The 16,676-nt window shown below is 42.9% G+C and overlaps 1 protein-coding gene across 1 annotated transcript in view; it reads left to right on the top strand.

The window, feature by feature from the left end:
* Window positions 1-16,676, top strand: part of ADAMTS9 (ADAM metallopeptidase with thrombospondin type 1 motif 9) — a 154,641-nt gene that overhangs the window by 81,424 nt on the left and 56,541 nt on the right. The window contains exons 21-28 of the mRNA XM_075287475.1: window positions 537-701; window positions 875-1,039; window positions 2,282-2,401; window positions 3,243-3,332; window positions 4,792-4,959; window positions 5,296-5,589; window positions 6,036-6,197; window positions 7,509-7,691. Of these exons, the coding sequence (XP_075143576.1) occupies window positions 537-701; window positions 875-1,039; window positions 2,282-2,401; window positions 3,243-3,332; window positions 4,792-4,959; window positions 5,296-5,589; window positions 6,036-6,197; window positions 7,509-7,691 (1,347 nt within the window). The remainder of the gene's footprint in view (window positions 1-536; window positions 702-874; window positions 1,040-2,281; window positions 2,402-3,242; window positions 3,333-4,791; window positions 4,960-5,295; window positions 5,590-6,035; window positions 6,198-7,508; window positions 7,692-16,676) is intronic.

Raw genomic sequence — 16,676 nt, 5'->3', positions numbered from 1 at the left:
GCAATCACCCAATGCAATGCCACTGCTAAAAGCATGTGTCCAACTCTGCCTTGGCAGGAACGACGTCTATTAAGTAGAATTTTCCCCAAAGTCCATGTGAGGAACATGGCATCCACTATGCTTTTGAGGACCGATTACCATAGAGGTCCTCACAAGTCATGGCATCTGAGGCCATACATCTTAAGTACCATGTTGGTTGGTGATGGATAGAGGTAAAGCACTGGAGAACCACCATAGACTGCGATAGAATTATGTATTATACTCACCAATCCTGGAGCAAATAGATGTAAACCGGTGGTAACAGTGCCAACATATTAAGGAGATGGTCCCACCACACTTTACAAGTAGGTGACAAGTTTTTCAGCCTAGGAACATCATAGAATACGTCATAATGCAATGGACTTCACCTATGTCCTTCACAATTTTTAATAAATTTTTTATCATTTCCACATCTCATGCGTTTCACGTTGTTCACTGTTACCTGAAACAGCTTTTAGTTTATTATTCTGAAATTCCGATTTTGGCTTCCGACACAGTGCTCGAAAAGCTGTGGAACTGGGACGAGGAGACGAAGGGCGATGTGTGTCAATTCTTTCCGTGAAGTTCTCGATGATGCCAAGTGTAGCCAGCAAGAAAAGCTAACGGAACAAAGATGCAGTGATGTCTTGTGTCCACAGTGGAAGACAGGGGACTGGTCAGATGTAAGTGTGATCATGGGAAGTCTAAAGTCCACCATTGTGGATTGAGATTATTACAAAAATATTGGACTCCTCTATTGAAGTCCATATACGGTTCAGCTCTGTTGACTTCTTACCACTTCCAGGTCTTCCGTTATGGTCATACATAGAGGTAAATCCTGTAACTTTACTTGCAGTGCCTGGTGACTTGTGGAAAGGGTTACAAACATCGCCAGACCTGGTGCCACTTTGGAGAAAGCCGAGTTAATGATAGAGTTTGTGATCCAGAGACTAAGCCGGTATCGGTTCAGACGTGCCAGCAGCAGGAATGTGCGTCATGGCAAGTTGGTCCTTGGGGTCAGGTACAATCTTTACATAGTTTGTTCAGATAAACTTATGTTTATATTTCTAATTATATGTTTGACCATTTTTATTGATGTTCTTAGAATATTTTATCCAACTTCTGAGACCCTCCAGCAATCATAAGAATGGGGACCCCATGATCCCGATTGAATACAATGCGCGACCAACCACGTTTCTTCCACTTCTATGGGGCTGTTGGAGATAGACAAGTATATCACTCTGTCTCATAGAGGTGAAGAGGTGGTCACAAATGCAAACTACCAATCCATTCACACAGGGGACTAAGGGTCCTCTATTCTTATGACCACTGGTCCCTACCGTTGGACTCAGAGCAATCAGACAGGTTGTCAGAAGGAAAACTCCTGCAAGACCTTTAAGAGTCTTTAGATCCCAAAGTCTTTAGACCTTCACACATCAGAGTAGAGGAAGGTAGCAGATAGATACTGCGATAGAACACAACCATTGGAAAACACAATGAATACCTCCTGCCTCCCTGTCCACCATGATGGATCCAACTGGCCTAGTGCAGACTAATGTTGCTGTAGGACAGGGGTAGGGAACGTACGGCTCTCCAGCTGTTGCAAGACTACAACTCCCAGCATGCATACTTGCTTTGCTGTTCTTGGAAGTGAATGGAGCATGCTGGGAGTTGTAGTTTCACAGCAGCTGGAGAGCCGAATGCTCCCTACCCCTGCTGTAGGACATCGGTGGCATTCATAAAAGGCACAAGCCTGTCCAGATTTTCAGATCATGCCTTTCTTTTCGGTCGGAGACTTTGGCACTGTCCATAAATTTACAAATTATTGAGCATTAGATTGACACTAGCATCTTATACTAGCCACAGTAGGTCTTATTGTCTCCTTCCATTGTCTTCATCATTTGGGTGTGTGACCCCTCTCATTGGTTCCCCCATATCTGAGAGGGTTAAGCATCGGTGTCCATTGTATCTATGGTTATCTGATCCTAGTATGATGTGGTGCAGTACTAATATCACCTATAAGGATTAGTTATGACTTCTGATTTCCACATAGCATAGAGTTTGCTGAGTTCTTTGAACTTCTTTATTTCCACATTAGAAGGCATCACTTCAGGCATGTTTAATCCGAGCCAGTAGATGAGCGAGCCGGCCTCAATGGCCAGTGAAATGTTTCAAGCAGGGAAGAAGTTATAGATTTTCATGAATTGCTGTGAATTGTCTCAGTATTGTCTTACAGGTATAATCAATATGTTTTCACGTTTAGTGTACGGCGTCGTGTGGAACCGGCTACCAGATGAGAGCAGTGAAATGCGTTGTGGGCGCCTATGGAGCCGTGGTGGACGACAGCGAATGCAATGCAGCAACGCGACCTACAGACGCTCAGGTGAGATTCTCTGCATTGCCAGAATTTGTCCTGGAAAACCCCTTTAAAGGAGCTTAAGGGCCTCCCCCTCCGCACAGCCCATCTTCAGTCTCTCAAAGGGGTTGTCCCATGCAGTGAAGACTCCTCAGTCTCTCCTCCTCCTCATTTAAAGGCATCTTAGGCTGCGCCTACTTTGCTACCTCTTGTTGCAACCCTGAGGAGTTTTCTGGTGCAATGTCAAGGAGGTGCACTATGACTAGCAATCGGAAAGCAGGAGGCCCACGTGTTGTTCTAGTACAGGGGGTCCCTGCTTATTTTATATGCCCCTGAGAGTGATTCCTTAATGTGTATCTCCAATTATAAATCAAGTTTTCATAAATGAATAGTACAGGTGAATGAGGAATCTATGGAGAGGGGGAGGAGGAGGAGCTGTGCATTGATTTATTGCCTCATTCCATTCAGTGGTAGAGTCTTGACAATACAGCAGTATCAGAAGAACGTTCTTAGTCCAGGTGCAGCAGAAATCTTGTATTGTTTCCAGCAGTCTCCTCCTCCCCTTTCCCTCTCCATAGACTTCTATATAAAAAGATAACTCAACCTGATAAATGCAAAAGGAAAAATATTTCTTTAATAAGATATGTTAAAAATTTTCTTATGTTCATCTGTACTATTATGAAAAGAGGTTTTATAGTTGGAGGTACCCTTTAAAAAGAAGAAACAGACATACCCTAGGCTTGGCCCCCAATGTGCATCCTGAGCTGTCGAGTGACTGACATCAGCAATGCCGCCTCTTAGCAACCAGTTCAGAAAGGCATTAATTATGGAAAGGAAGCCGCCTAACAAACCAAACTGATTTTGACAGGACTGTGAAACAGCTGCATGCCCAGGCATTCCTGAAACCAAACAGATTGTCCACAGCAAGACTCAGTGGAGATTCGGATCATGGACTCCTGTAAGTAGATGATTTCCTGTACCTACAACATTGCCGTACCCACCTCTTCTAAAATACCCCGGCTCCTTTAAATATGGCGACACTTTATGGATTAGTTCCTGATTGTCAAGTGATGTGCTAAGCGTCTACGGGTTTGACCTTATGAAAATAATGTTATCATCCCGGCCATGCCAGTGTATACACCGGCAGACTCCTGACACCGGTCATTAATCATATTTAACATGCATAGGAGCGTGACGTATTCCAGCCCATGGTCGCCAATAAACACAGATGACTTATGTTTATTATATATCCTGTACTGCATTTATGGACTCTATTAACGACTGTTCCTAATAAAAAAAAAACCTACAATAAATTGTCCATCAGGACTGAAGACTAGAGATGAGCAAGTACTATTCGAAACTCCCATAGGAATGAATGGACGCAGCCGGCACGCAGGGGGTTAAGCGGCCGGCCGCCGGCAAAGTCTGCGTGCCGGCCGCTTCCATTCATTCCTATGGGTGCGTGCTATTCGAAACGGGAGTTTCAAATAGTACTCGCTCATCTCTACCGAAGACGTGTTGTATCAAAGGCTAAAACTGTCTCCTCTCCATGTAATTCCAATTCTTAACTTTTTATTTTTTTGGGGGAGAGGTGTATTTTTCAATGGCACCATTTTGGAGCATATGAATGCCGCAACAGAATGCCGATGCAAGACATTGCCATTGCATGTGGCTTTCCTCTGCTTACTAGGCCCAGATGAATGGAACAAATTGGCAGGGACTCCCGGAATCCGTGACAAAATCAAGCAGGATGCTGATTTCTTATATATCCTACTACAATCTCATCCTCCCATTGTTTTCAATGGAAGGCAGATTTGGGATGAAATCTGCCACAGGGTCAGAGTCTAACCCCCAAATCTGTGGTAGATTCTTATTGGTGAACCTTGCCATACACATTCTCTTTAAGTGGAACCAAGTTGCAATACATAATCCATAAACTGGGATGCAGAACTTTTCTGGAAGAAGGCAGCCATGTTTTTCTAATTCTGGAAACCCCTTCAAGTAACAAGAGAGGGAATGGTTACATGCCAAAAGTAATGACAGTAACCTTCATAGGCTTCCAAGATGTGGCAATTACATGCGGCCAAAATCCCACCCAAAGATATTGGCCAATGGCTGCACGTATTTGGGGGTAAACTGAGGTATTGTCCTCTGCAGGCGGTGGTTTCTAATGGTGCGGTTGCTTTGCTATGAACACTCAGCCCTCGTCCATAAACGGACTATGAGTTTTATTCTCAGAATTTATAGGATTATGTTCCATTAGTAGAATTACTAAATCCACAGTATATTGTAATACAAGGAGCGTCACACCCACCAGCAGATACGTAGAGAGAAAAGATTAATATTCGACAAAAAGTACAGTCTTATATGAGGTTTTCGGGGATTTCTTAATAATCGATGTTCTCAATATTTCCCAGTGCTCAGCAACTTGTGGTAAAGGGACAAGGATGAGATACGTCAGCTGCCGCGACGATCAAGGCGCAGTGGCAGATGAAGCCGCTTGTTCACACTTGCCAAAACCATCAGCAACTGAAGTGTGTACGGTGACTCCGTGCGGACAATGGAAAGCACTGGAATGGAGTTCTGTAAGTACATCCCATCTATATAGATGTTCGCCCCCAGCATAGCCTCTATAGGAGATCAAAAATGACCGATAAAGGGATTCTCCATCAAACATAATCCAATCAAAACAAGCTCATCGGAGGACGTCCTGCTGCTAGGACCCCCAGTGATCAGCTGTGATCTGCACAGAAACACAGCAACAATTATTCAAGTTCCCTGCAGTGCCTCCAAAGGCAATATAGAGTACTGCATGGTGTTTATTGAGATGAAACTCTCCGTAGTCACCTCTGTCATGTAGACCTTGTATATATCATGACATCATGTACTGTCACTAGACTATCTTTCTTCTTTCACTCCAGTGCTCGGTGACCTGTGGCCAAGGAAAGGCCGTGAGACAAGTGGTTTGTGTGGATTTCCTTGGCCAGTCCTTTGATAATAACGAATGCGATCCAGAGGACAGTCCACAGACGGAGCAAGAGTGTTCCATGCACCCCTGTCACTACGTCAACCATGACTATGGCAGGGCCATTCACCCCTTCACAAACACTGACCAAAGAGAAAGATCAAACCCAACTCTGGCCATCTTGAACAGGAACGGTGGACGAGCCACTGGTTCAAGCGGAAGTCAATGGAGAGTAGGTCCATGGGGAGCAGTAAGTTCTATGTATTTTTTATTTTTCTATGTTTTCTATGTTTTATCATACTTAGTGGTTAGAGGCCATGTCTTAGAGTTCCTTCCGTATTCTTAAATTTGGGCTACTTATTACAATCACTTACCTTATTTTATAATTTGCGAAATGTATGTTTTTGGCACGGGTCCTCACCATCAGGAGGACGTTGTAGGGTGTAGCCCCTATGTTCTTGTTGGATTGAAAGTTAAAGTCTGTTGAGTAAGTGGGCACTGTATGACACAGTAGTATTATATGGATACGGTACGGTGGCATTACGTGGCACTCAATGGCAGTATAGAGTGGGATCGTATATCATTGTATGGCATAGACAATCTATGTGGCTCTACTAACACATATAGGGTCAGTATTAATGAGAAATGAATCAATATCTTGTCCTATATAATCAATATACCACATTTACTCTCTAGTGTTCTAGCACATGTGCCGGTGGATTCCAGCGTCGTGTGGTGGTTTGCCAAGATGAAAATGGGTATCCTGCCACCAACTGTGACGAAAGAAGCAAACCTGCTGAGCAAGAGCCCTGCGAATCTGGACCTTGTCCTCAGTGGACATATGGCAACTGGGGGGAGGTAATTATTCTCTTAATATTAACTGCGTTACATGAAATTGGTTAAGAATTGTTTTATGGCCTATCCTTACGATTGATGTCAATGGGAGCTGAGCTGCAGTAACACTGCTGGGCCAGTATATAGTGGATGGCGCTATATGCACTGTATAGTATGGCGACTCCCTCTCGCCTCCCACCGGTCAGATATTCCTGACCTAGCTCTCTGATGCTACTAGGTATCACACATATTATAATAGAGTATATAACATAGACACCTCATAGACATGATATATACAGCTTACACATGCCAACAAACCTCACCAAGTCCAAAATCATCTTGTCCTTGGGTTGGATCTTCAGGGCCAATTATTGTGTCCAGATGTCAGCCACAAAAGGATCTGGTGATAGTCTGATGTTTCAGTTCGATCCTGTCTGTGTTCATTTTATGCAGTGTTTTCCGTACTTTTAAAGGGGTTGTCCATTGGGTAGAGAAAAATGTTGAGAAAAGGCTACAAATGGGTTAAAGAAGTACAAGAAGCTCAGTGATCCCTGGTCTCTACATCCGGTTCCTCAGGAAGTTACTGCTCAGCCAATCTAAGGCTATCGTGGCTATCCTAAGCCAGTGATTGGCTGAGAGTCATTTCCTGTGAGTCACAAACTATCCTAAGCCAGTGATTGGCTGAGAGTCATTTCCTGTGAGTCACAGGCTATCCTAAGCCAGTGATTGGCTGAGAGTCATTTCCTGTGAGTCACAGGCTATCCTAAGCCAGTGATTGGCTGAGAGTCATTTCCTGTGAGTCACAGGCTATCCTAAGCCAGTGATTGGCTGAGAGTCATTTCCTGTGAGTCACAGACTATCCTAAGCCAATGATTGGCTGAGAGTCAGTTCCTGTGAGTCACAAGCTATCCTAAGCCAATGATTGGTTGAGTCATTTCCTGTGAGTCACAGGCTATCATAGGCCAGTGATTGGCTGAGAGTCACTTCCTGTGAGTCACAAGCTATCCTAAGCCAGTGATTGGCTGAGAGTCATTTCCTGTGAGACACAGGCTATCCTAAGCCAGTGATTGGCTGAGAGTCATTTCCTGTGAATCAAGAAGTATAGACTTTCGGGAACTTGGAAATGGGAGTGGTGAGTATCTTATAGTTTCTAAGTTTCTACAATTCTGAATCTTTTGTGAAAATATTTTGTACCACCGGAAAACCCCTTTAACTATAAAAAAAAAATATTAAAAAAAATTTGACATCTACAAAATTACCAAGTTTTCAAATTTGACAAGTGTATTAGATATGAATTTTTCTAAATGTCTGAATTTCTTTTACTTTGATTTTTAGTGTTCCAAAAAATGTGGTTCCGGGACAAGAACAAGACTTGTTGTGTGTCAAAGTCAAAGATCTAATGGGGAGCGATTCAATGATCTCAGCTGTGAGATACTGGATAAACCCCCAGACCGTGAACAATGTAACACTCATAGTTGTCCTCCCGATTCTGCATGGAATACAGGTCCTTGGAGCTTGGTATGACCATAAGTAATTTTTTGATTTTTTTTTTTTTTTTTTTTTTACTAATGACCAATGGAATTCTATCCATCATTTATTCTTATGAGACCGAGGTCTTCAGTAATATAGGTACAAAGTTGTTTTATTTGAACACTGCACTTAGTGATGCCTTAGACACGACTCTCCGTTTCGATGTAAATCCTTTCTTCTTACCCACTGTAGAAAAACGGTTCGGCATGTTTTTCCTTAGAAAAGAACGGGCTTTAGTCTATTTGAGCTGGAAACGCGATGGGCGCTCAAATATGCGTTACGTTTCTGTTACTCTATAAAAGGTCTATTCAATGTGAAATATAAATGATGCGTCAACAGCTACCAAAAACATTCAAAAATAGAGACATAGAAATGTCGGCAACTTATCGTGAAGAATATTGAGGCTCTGCTGTTAGTAGCTAGTTTATATTCTAGTTTATATTAATTTATTTTTTAGAGGTTTTTTATTTTATTTTACCTGTTACTATACAACCATGGTACATCGGTGCAGTCCTGTGGTCAGACTCCTTAATATCAAGGAATTTTTTATGACCTATATTAGGATATTTATTTGACATGGTTTGGAATATTTGGTATATTCGGTAAAGAAAAGAAAGTTGGTTGTAGTGTGTGATATCCGATAAGAAGTCTCAGGATTTATGAGAAATAACATTGAAAAAATTGAATGAAAAAAAACATCCAATAAAGGAGCCGGTCACCAGGCCTTGGCATATAAAACCAACAACTCAGTGCCATAGATCAGTGGTGTAACTAGGAATGGCGGGGCCTCATGGCGAACTTTTGACATGGCTCCTACCCTCCTGACTGACGCCGAAGACCTCAACCGACATACCCCTCCCCCCACATTCCAGCACACAGTATTATGCCCCATAGTGGCCCCTGCACACAGTATTATGCCCCATAGTGATCCCTGCACACAGTATTATGCCCTATAGTGGCCCCTGCACACAGTATTATGTCCCATAGTGGTCCCTGCACACAGTATTATACCCCATAGTGGCCCCTGCACACACTATTATACCCCATAGTGATCCCTGCACACAGTATTATCCCCCATAGTGACCCCTGCACACAGTATTATGCCCTATAGTGGCCCCTGCACACAGTATTATGTCCCATAGTGGTCCCTGCACACAGTATTATGCCCCATATTGGCCCTTGCACATACTATTATGCCCCATAGTGATCCCTGCACACAGTATTATGTCCCATAGTGGCCCCTGCACACAGTATTATGTCCCATAGCGGTCCCTGCACACAGTATTATCCCCCATAGTGACCCCTGCACACAGTATTATGTCCCATAGTGGCCCCTGCACACACACAGTATTATGTCCCATAGTGGCCCCTGCACACAGTATTATCCCCATAGTGGCCCCTGCACACAGTATTATCCCCCATAGTGGCCCCTGCACACAGTATTATGTCCCATAGTGGCCCCTGCACACAGTATTATCCCCCATAGTGGCCCCTGCACACAGTATTATCCCCCATAGTGGCCCCTGAACACAGTATTATGCCCCATAGTGGCCCCTGCACACAGTATTATCCCCCATAGTGGCCCCTGAACACAGTATTATGCCCCATATTGGCCCTTGCACATACTATTATGCCCCATAGCGGCCCCTACATAGTATTATGCCCCATAGTGGCCCCTGCACACAGTATTATGTCCCACTGTGGACACCCATGAACAATTATTATACTCTGGGGTCTTTTCAGATCCCCCCAGTATAATAATCGGAGACCCAGGGGGATACCAACATAAAAAACACTGTTACTTACCTCTCTCTGGCTCCGCTGCACTCCTCGGTGGTGTTGGCCATCTTCAATGACATCCGGTATGTCACATGACCCAGGGCGGAGACCCCGGTCATGTGACATCAGGGACATCACAGAAGTAGGCCCGAAGCCTGCCTGGAAACAGGAGCGGTAAGTAACAGTGTTTTTTATGTTCCCTTACCTCTCCTGGGCCTCCGATCATTATACTCAGGGGTCTGAAAAGAAGGTCATCCGAATCCAGTGCTTTTTGTCCCTAAATAATCCGGTTTCCATTGCTTTGAGGTTGCAAAAGAACAATCCGGAGCACCAGTTCCCTCACTTCTTGTTGTAATGTAATCCAGTCGGCGCATGCGCAGTACAGTCACTCCAGCCCGGCAAGTTCAGAGTGGTTCTACATATGTGCCAATGATTTAATACATGGAGTAAGTACAGGGCCAGGTAAGACTTCAGCTTCACTCCTTGGCCCTGTCACTCAAGGTAGGGAGGGAGGAAGGAGTCCATTTACAGTTCAGTGTGGCCTAGCAGTTTGGAGCACCAGAGGCCAACCATGTGCACCCAATTGCTCATTTGCATATTTTCAAATCAAAGAACATCAGTAAGGGATTGTCTGGATTTTTAGGGACATTGCATTTGGGTGAGCTTCATCTATACAACTGTGACGGTTTTATATGCTAAATCCTGGTGGCAGACTCCCTGCAATGTCAAGAAGATCTGTCATCCCTACTCTCATTGATTTTATAGTAATTACACCTGGAACCCACACAGATCAGCTGATCCGACAACCTCCGGGCAGCAGTGGACGGGGAGCGCATGCAGCCTTCTCCTATTCAAGTAATAGCCCCAGACACGTCCACCGTATAGTGGTGGCGATGGGGAATCACAGGCTGGAACAGCTGATCTGTGCGGGGTCCAGGTGTTAGACCCCCACCTATCCTGTCATCAGTATGAAACATATATTTGGGGTCAGAAAACCCCTTTAAAAATAAGATCACTATTTTATATAAAAGTAGAAGGAAAATTCATTTTTAATTTTTTTTTATATTTGTAAGCCATTCCTGTTTGACTTTTTTTAAAATTATTTTTTCTTGTGTTTGGCATCCAATGATGCCGATATTATTTACCTCAAAGGCTTAATTAATGATTTTCAATATGACTTGTCCATGAAGGAGTTCTGTAGGAGAGCGGGTCAATCCATGCAACAAAGGGACATGTAACTGACGTGTTATTTTTATTATTTTATTTTTTTTAATTATTATTGTATTTATTTTAATGTAAATGGCACAAAAAAAAATTCCAAATCTGGACTTAGAAAAATGTATGAAATGTTCTAATGAATATTCATCTTTAAAATATTTATTGCATAGGAGATATCACATTCTACAACGATCTGTCTTTTCGTCGCCTCTCCTGACATCTCTGTTTCAGTGCTTACTTTTACTACTCCTGACATAATCATTTTGGAGTATCTTCTTTTAGAACTCTATGCTGCCCTGTTCCTCTGTTACTCCTCCTGGAAATTTATGAACAAATTGGGCGTTACCAGTTGAGGCTGTGTCCCTACCATCCAGGTGACGAGTCAAAACTGAGATCATTACTCTGTATGAGAACGCATCCCTTTAACAAAGAGAATAGCAGTGCCCAGTTATTGTGACTTTTATGAACAATTGTCCAGGAGGAATAACAGAGGAACAGAACACAGCAAAGTGATGAGCTACAATACTCTACTATTGTTATTTCTTAGGAAATTCAGATATTTACTCAAATAGAAATATCAGGAGTAGTGAATGGGCGCCTTTAAAAAGGACCCTTCACCACCTCTTCTAGCTCCATGCATTCCTGTAGCCTCAAATCCACTAATTCTGATGCAGTTGGAATTTTTTCTCTACCCCCCACCGTTCCTGAGAAATCTGTAAAAATATGCTTCTTGGGCTTTCTACTGTCAGGTGGGCAGTCCTTCCTCCCAGGAACTCCCATCTGACAGTTTAGAGACGAATTAGCATATTGGGTGCTAAACTAACAACAGCGATATCTCAGGAACGGTGGGGGCTAGAGAAAAAATTCCAACTGTGCCGGAATCAGTGGAGTGACACCTAGAGGTGGTGACAGGTCCTGGATTTCCTGGGGTTTTTTTTGTTTTTGTTTTTTTAAACTAAAGTTGCAACTTTTTGTATTGTTTCATGGTGTACATTGTTTGTTTCATTCTAAACAAGACATTACATATGTGACTTTATATGTAATTGTCATAATAAGATTGTATTAGGTGTTGCTTTATTTTCTGTTTTTGTTACTGTTCCTAATGTGGCATTTTTTTTATTTTTTTTATATATATTTTGCTAAACTGCAGAAATTGCATCTGGTGCTATTTTCTTATTTTTTACATACGTAGCATATCCAGATCTACGTACGCTTCGGGGGTTGTACAGATATGTAAAATGTATCCTAATAATCGCATTGTGTATATTATGTGAGCAGGGAGTTCGGTGCCACCTTCACTGTATATTTCATATGCACAAAGTTTATTATCTGTTTCTATATACATGCAGTACATATAGGAGTATATATTGTATATATATCGGGTTCTAAGGCACTTTATGGAAAAGAAAAAAAAATATGTGTAATATATTGAACTCCTGCTTTAGGCGTAAGGTTGTGAAAGGAATAATGCAAATTCTTCTGGTGATATCCGAAAGCGATTCGAGTGCTCGGCCTGTACCTCAGCAGTAATGTATATAGGCGTTGGACAGACAGTATTAACATTAAGGACAACTTAGTCCCAATAAACATGGAATGTCACGTCTCTTCTTCATATATCTGTAATATCTTCAGTGTCAACAAGTAATATAACCAAAATGGCGACTTAAAGGTATTTAAACAGCCAAACGAAAGAGAACTGTAAATCCCATCAATATTTGGTATGACCTTTGCCCTTTGCCAGTTCTTCTCGGTACTTGCAGACGGTTTTGGCAGACCTTGGCAGGGATGATTGGTCCCGCCGCCATCTTGGAGAACTAAGCACATAGATATAGGCTTGTCCAATCCGTCTATTGCTTCAGGCCATCCCAGACAGACTGGATGATGTTGAGATCAGAGGGCCGTGTCATCGTTTCCAAGACTCCTCCTCCAAAGGGCAAAGGTCACCCCAAATATTGATGGGATTTACATTTCTCTTTTCTCCATTCACTTCATTCTGTTCATGGACAAAAATAAACTATTAACCCTTCTCTTTCTGAAAGCGTTCTTACTTTCGCAGCTTTTGTTCCACGTGTGCCTATAACTTTTGCACAGTACACATTTAGTATTTGTTGATCAGTATATATCCGTGTATAATGGCAACGCTTTGTCCGCCCCCATGCCAGCTGTTTCCACCCATGTCTACTCAGTCAAGACAAATGGATGTTTATAGGAGTCAGGGAACATGGGAGGTGTCACCTGGTTGTACGTGCCAGTGTGACCTAATCCACATTAGTAGTATTGACTGGGTAAATATACCAGAGGTCAGAAGAGAGATTGGCAGGGGCCGGGCTTCCGAACTTCTGCTAAAAAGAGTATTGACTGAGCACAAATAATGGATGGTTTTGTCCTGGTGGTCTCCTGGTTCTCTGACCTAATATTACATTCTAGAACAGATCTGCTACCGAGTATCTAAACCTGACCCAATACGTTATATGGTTGTCAGATATCACCCCATACATAGGATTAGGTATTTGCAATCCATCTATCCAACCCTTATCTGCCCTGAAGTATTTGGGAGGTTTCCGCGCACATCGGATGGTTGGCCAGTCCTATCAAAAATGTTGGGTTTGGCCATTACACAATACAAACCAAACCAGTTTAAAGGGGTTGTCCTATTATGGACACATCCTTGATCCACAGGAAAGGGGATAAGTGTCTGATGGCTGGGGTCCCCAATGATCAGGACTGGACACAAACAGTCCCCCTAAAGCTGCCTTGTGAATGGAGCACCGTTGCCCTGTATGACCGGCACTCCATTGACTTCTATGGGATTGCTGGGACTGTAATCTCTGGCCACAACCCCATTGAAGTGAATGCACACAACATATCCAATATTTACAGAACCAGCATCTGCCATAGAGGACATGTTGATCCGTTTTTGGCCTTATTCACATGAAAAACGGCAAAATGCCCAATAGTCTATGCGTATATTCCTGTGTATCCGTCAAAATGGACTAAGATAGAGCATGCCCATTTTTTGACAGCCATGTACCCATTCATTCTCCCTGATTTGGTGACTAAGCCCTTACACTTTACTGGGGCAGGCCATTGATTGTAACAGGACACCCTATATGTAATGCTTCATTTTCCCTGAGGGGGCGCTGCAGGAAAATTGAACGCTTGTTGCAAGATTCCCCACTTCCTAGTTGATCATTGGGAGTCGTTGCAGCAGAATGGACATCCCCTTTAATATTTTTTATACCCTTTTAATATTTTTCTTATTACCTATGACGATATACAAATTTCAGCAGGCGACTATACAGTAGAGAAAATAATTAGAGATGAAAGCTTTCCCCCTGCGAACTATGTGAAAGACAGGCCACCTTAGGAATGTCTGCCTGTTTATACTGAATAAACCTGGCCTTATGGTTTACAGACGTAAAGTGGGCCATTGTGTACACAGAATAGTGTTAGCTTAAGCAGCCATATCTGCGTTTTCTCTTTTACAAGCGTGCAGCGTAATGGAGTTTTTGCAAACCCAGACAAATGAAGACTTCCGAGCGGTTGTTTGACTTACGGCAGACACAGTGCATGTTTGCGCAGCTAAATAAACACGTCCCCTTTTTAAGAAACAATGGCTTAGAGTCTTTGGGAAAATACAACCTTGTAAAATTTCTGATGGAGCAGCTGTGGGTTTGAGGACTTCCAGTGTGTGACCCTGAAAAGATACAAAAGGGGATCTGTTCTCTTCTATATAATACATGCAACTACGTATCCTGCAGGTATCGGTAACGGGGAACCGACCTCCTGGGCCAGATTATCTTAGGATCTCAGCTGCGTTGGGGTTACGTTACATTTTTGGTTCTAACTTGAGGATACATGCGCACGATCAGGAGTCAGGGGGCCAAACCATCAATTCCAACTCCTATATCTCCCCACAGCCCGACTCTGACTGTGGGGAGATATAAGGAATATTTTTACCCAAAACTCGCCCTGATCAGGATGACATGCGGATTTCAACGTGGAAATTCTGCAACATAATCACACGACTGAATTTTTCCACTTGACTAAATTCCGCATCAAATTCCGCAACGGCCAGGTAGTATTTATTCACCTTTTAGGCTAGAATCACATGGTGAAAAAGGAAACGAAATTTCTCTTCGTTTTCCAACACCATGTTCAGCCGTGGGATTGCAGAGCATTGGCATTAGGTTCAGGCTTTCCTTTGTGGATTAGGCTGGATGAAAGGAGCTGGTCGGCAGGGACTTCCAATACCGTGGAACGCAAGATTGAGAAGGACACTGATTTTTTCTGCATCCTGCTGCGATCTCTGCCTCCCCTTTAAAACAATGGTAGGCAGAATCAGAATGAAATCTGCCATGGATTCAGGAACGGAATCCACTCCCAAATCTGTGGCAATGGGGTATTATCACATGGAATCTGACTGAAGATCAAGCATAACTAGGGTCTTGAAATTTCAAGATCGTTTTTAAAATCCGATTTTCGATCATTTTCCAGCCGATCCCCATAGTAAAATTTGCTCAATCGATGATCAGGATCTGATCTTTCCCAATCCCGATCACTCAACCCTATTCATGTTATATACATGAACAGGGTTGAGCCGATCTTGAGATAACCTCCGACCTTGATCCTGCCGGAAAAGATTGGAATTCCAATCGTGATTGTGAATTTTACTCAATCGCCGATTGGAATCCGATCTTCTCCGATCCCGATCTCTCAACCCTAAGCATAACACTTTTTTTTCACTAGTTAAAAGAATCAGACAAAGGAAAAAATCAGCCTCTGCCACCCATTGAAATCAATAAGGGCTGGTTTCAGGCAGAATTTGGAGCTGATTTCAAGGTGGAATCTGCCTCAATTTCAGCACCAGATTCCCACATGTGAACATATTCCTAACCCATTAGCATTAAAGTCAATGAGACTGGATTTAGAATATGAAATCCACACCAAAATCCACACGAGTTGGTTCATATTTTCCACATATAAATCCTGATCGTGTGCATGTACCGTGAGAAGCTCCAGTATGAAATCTATAATGGGCCCCCATTTACCATGTGTTGTCGGCCTTGGAGCTTGAGGTGGGTCCAGCATCGCTTTAGTTATACCCCTGGATCTTTAGTTATGCATTTAAGGTGAATTCACAGGAAGCAACGTTTTTTTGGGGGGGGGGTTTGAAGTGGTTTTTATCACTATATGACCTAAAAATGGTGGATATGCCATTACTTGGTTGATTATGAAGGAACGTGATTGGCCTGTTACATGGTAATGTCATGTGAGGCAACGATGAGCAGGGTAGGAGCGAAAGAATTGGGCAGAGGCAGGCTATGCTAGAGTTCCTCAACTTGGTCGCCTATTGGTAAAACCTTGGACGGAAATTCATCATTTGATAATATTCTTGACTATTCCATACATTGAGGCCACCCATGATTTATATAACAGTCATTAATGGCAAACATTTTTGGCCCCTCACTCCCTTACAGACGTCATGTATTGCGCCTCAGCCCTACCTGTTGTGTCAAGTACTGCCATTGCTCCCCAGTAAGCATTTCCATCTCTTTGTGGTGTTAAAGTGTATCACCAATTATCAAACGACTTTTCACAAATAAATAGTACAAGTGAATAGAAGAAATTTTGTAATATATCTTAGTAAAGAAATCTGTTTCCTTTTCCACTTATTAGGCTGAGTTACATTTTGCATAGAAGTCTATGGAGAGGGGTGGGAGAGGAGAAGGATGCTGCAGCTGCTAAACTCTGCTATACTAGGAGCAAGGGAACTCATCTGACACTGCTGTATCTTTGAGATAAGAGTCTCCACTAGGGTTGAGCGACCGGGATCGGAAAAGATCTTTTTAGGTGGGATCAAGGTCAGAGGTTATTGGCCAGTAGCAAAACATTGTGGGAAGAGTTAACAATGTTAGCTAGGTCCCATAGGAATGAATGGATGCACACAGCCTGTGCCGGCATCCGGACGCTTAA

The sequence above is a fragment of the Leptodactylus fuscus genome, chromosome 9 (genome assembly GCF_031893055.1).
Source record: "Leptodactylus fuscus isolate aLepFus1 chromosome 9, aLepFus1.hap2, whole genome shotgun sequence".
NCBI lineage: Eukaryota > Metazoa > Chordata > Amphibia > Anura > Leptodactylidae > Leptodactylus > Leptodactylus fuscus.
Note: the sequence above shows the minus strand (reverse complement) of the source record. Positions and strands in the feature narration are given on the sequence as shown.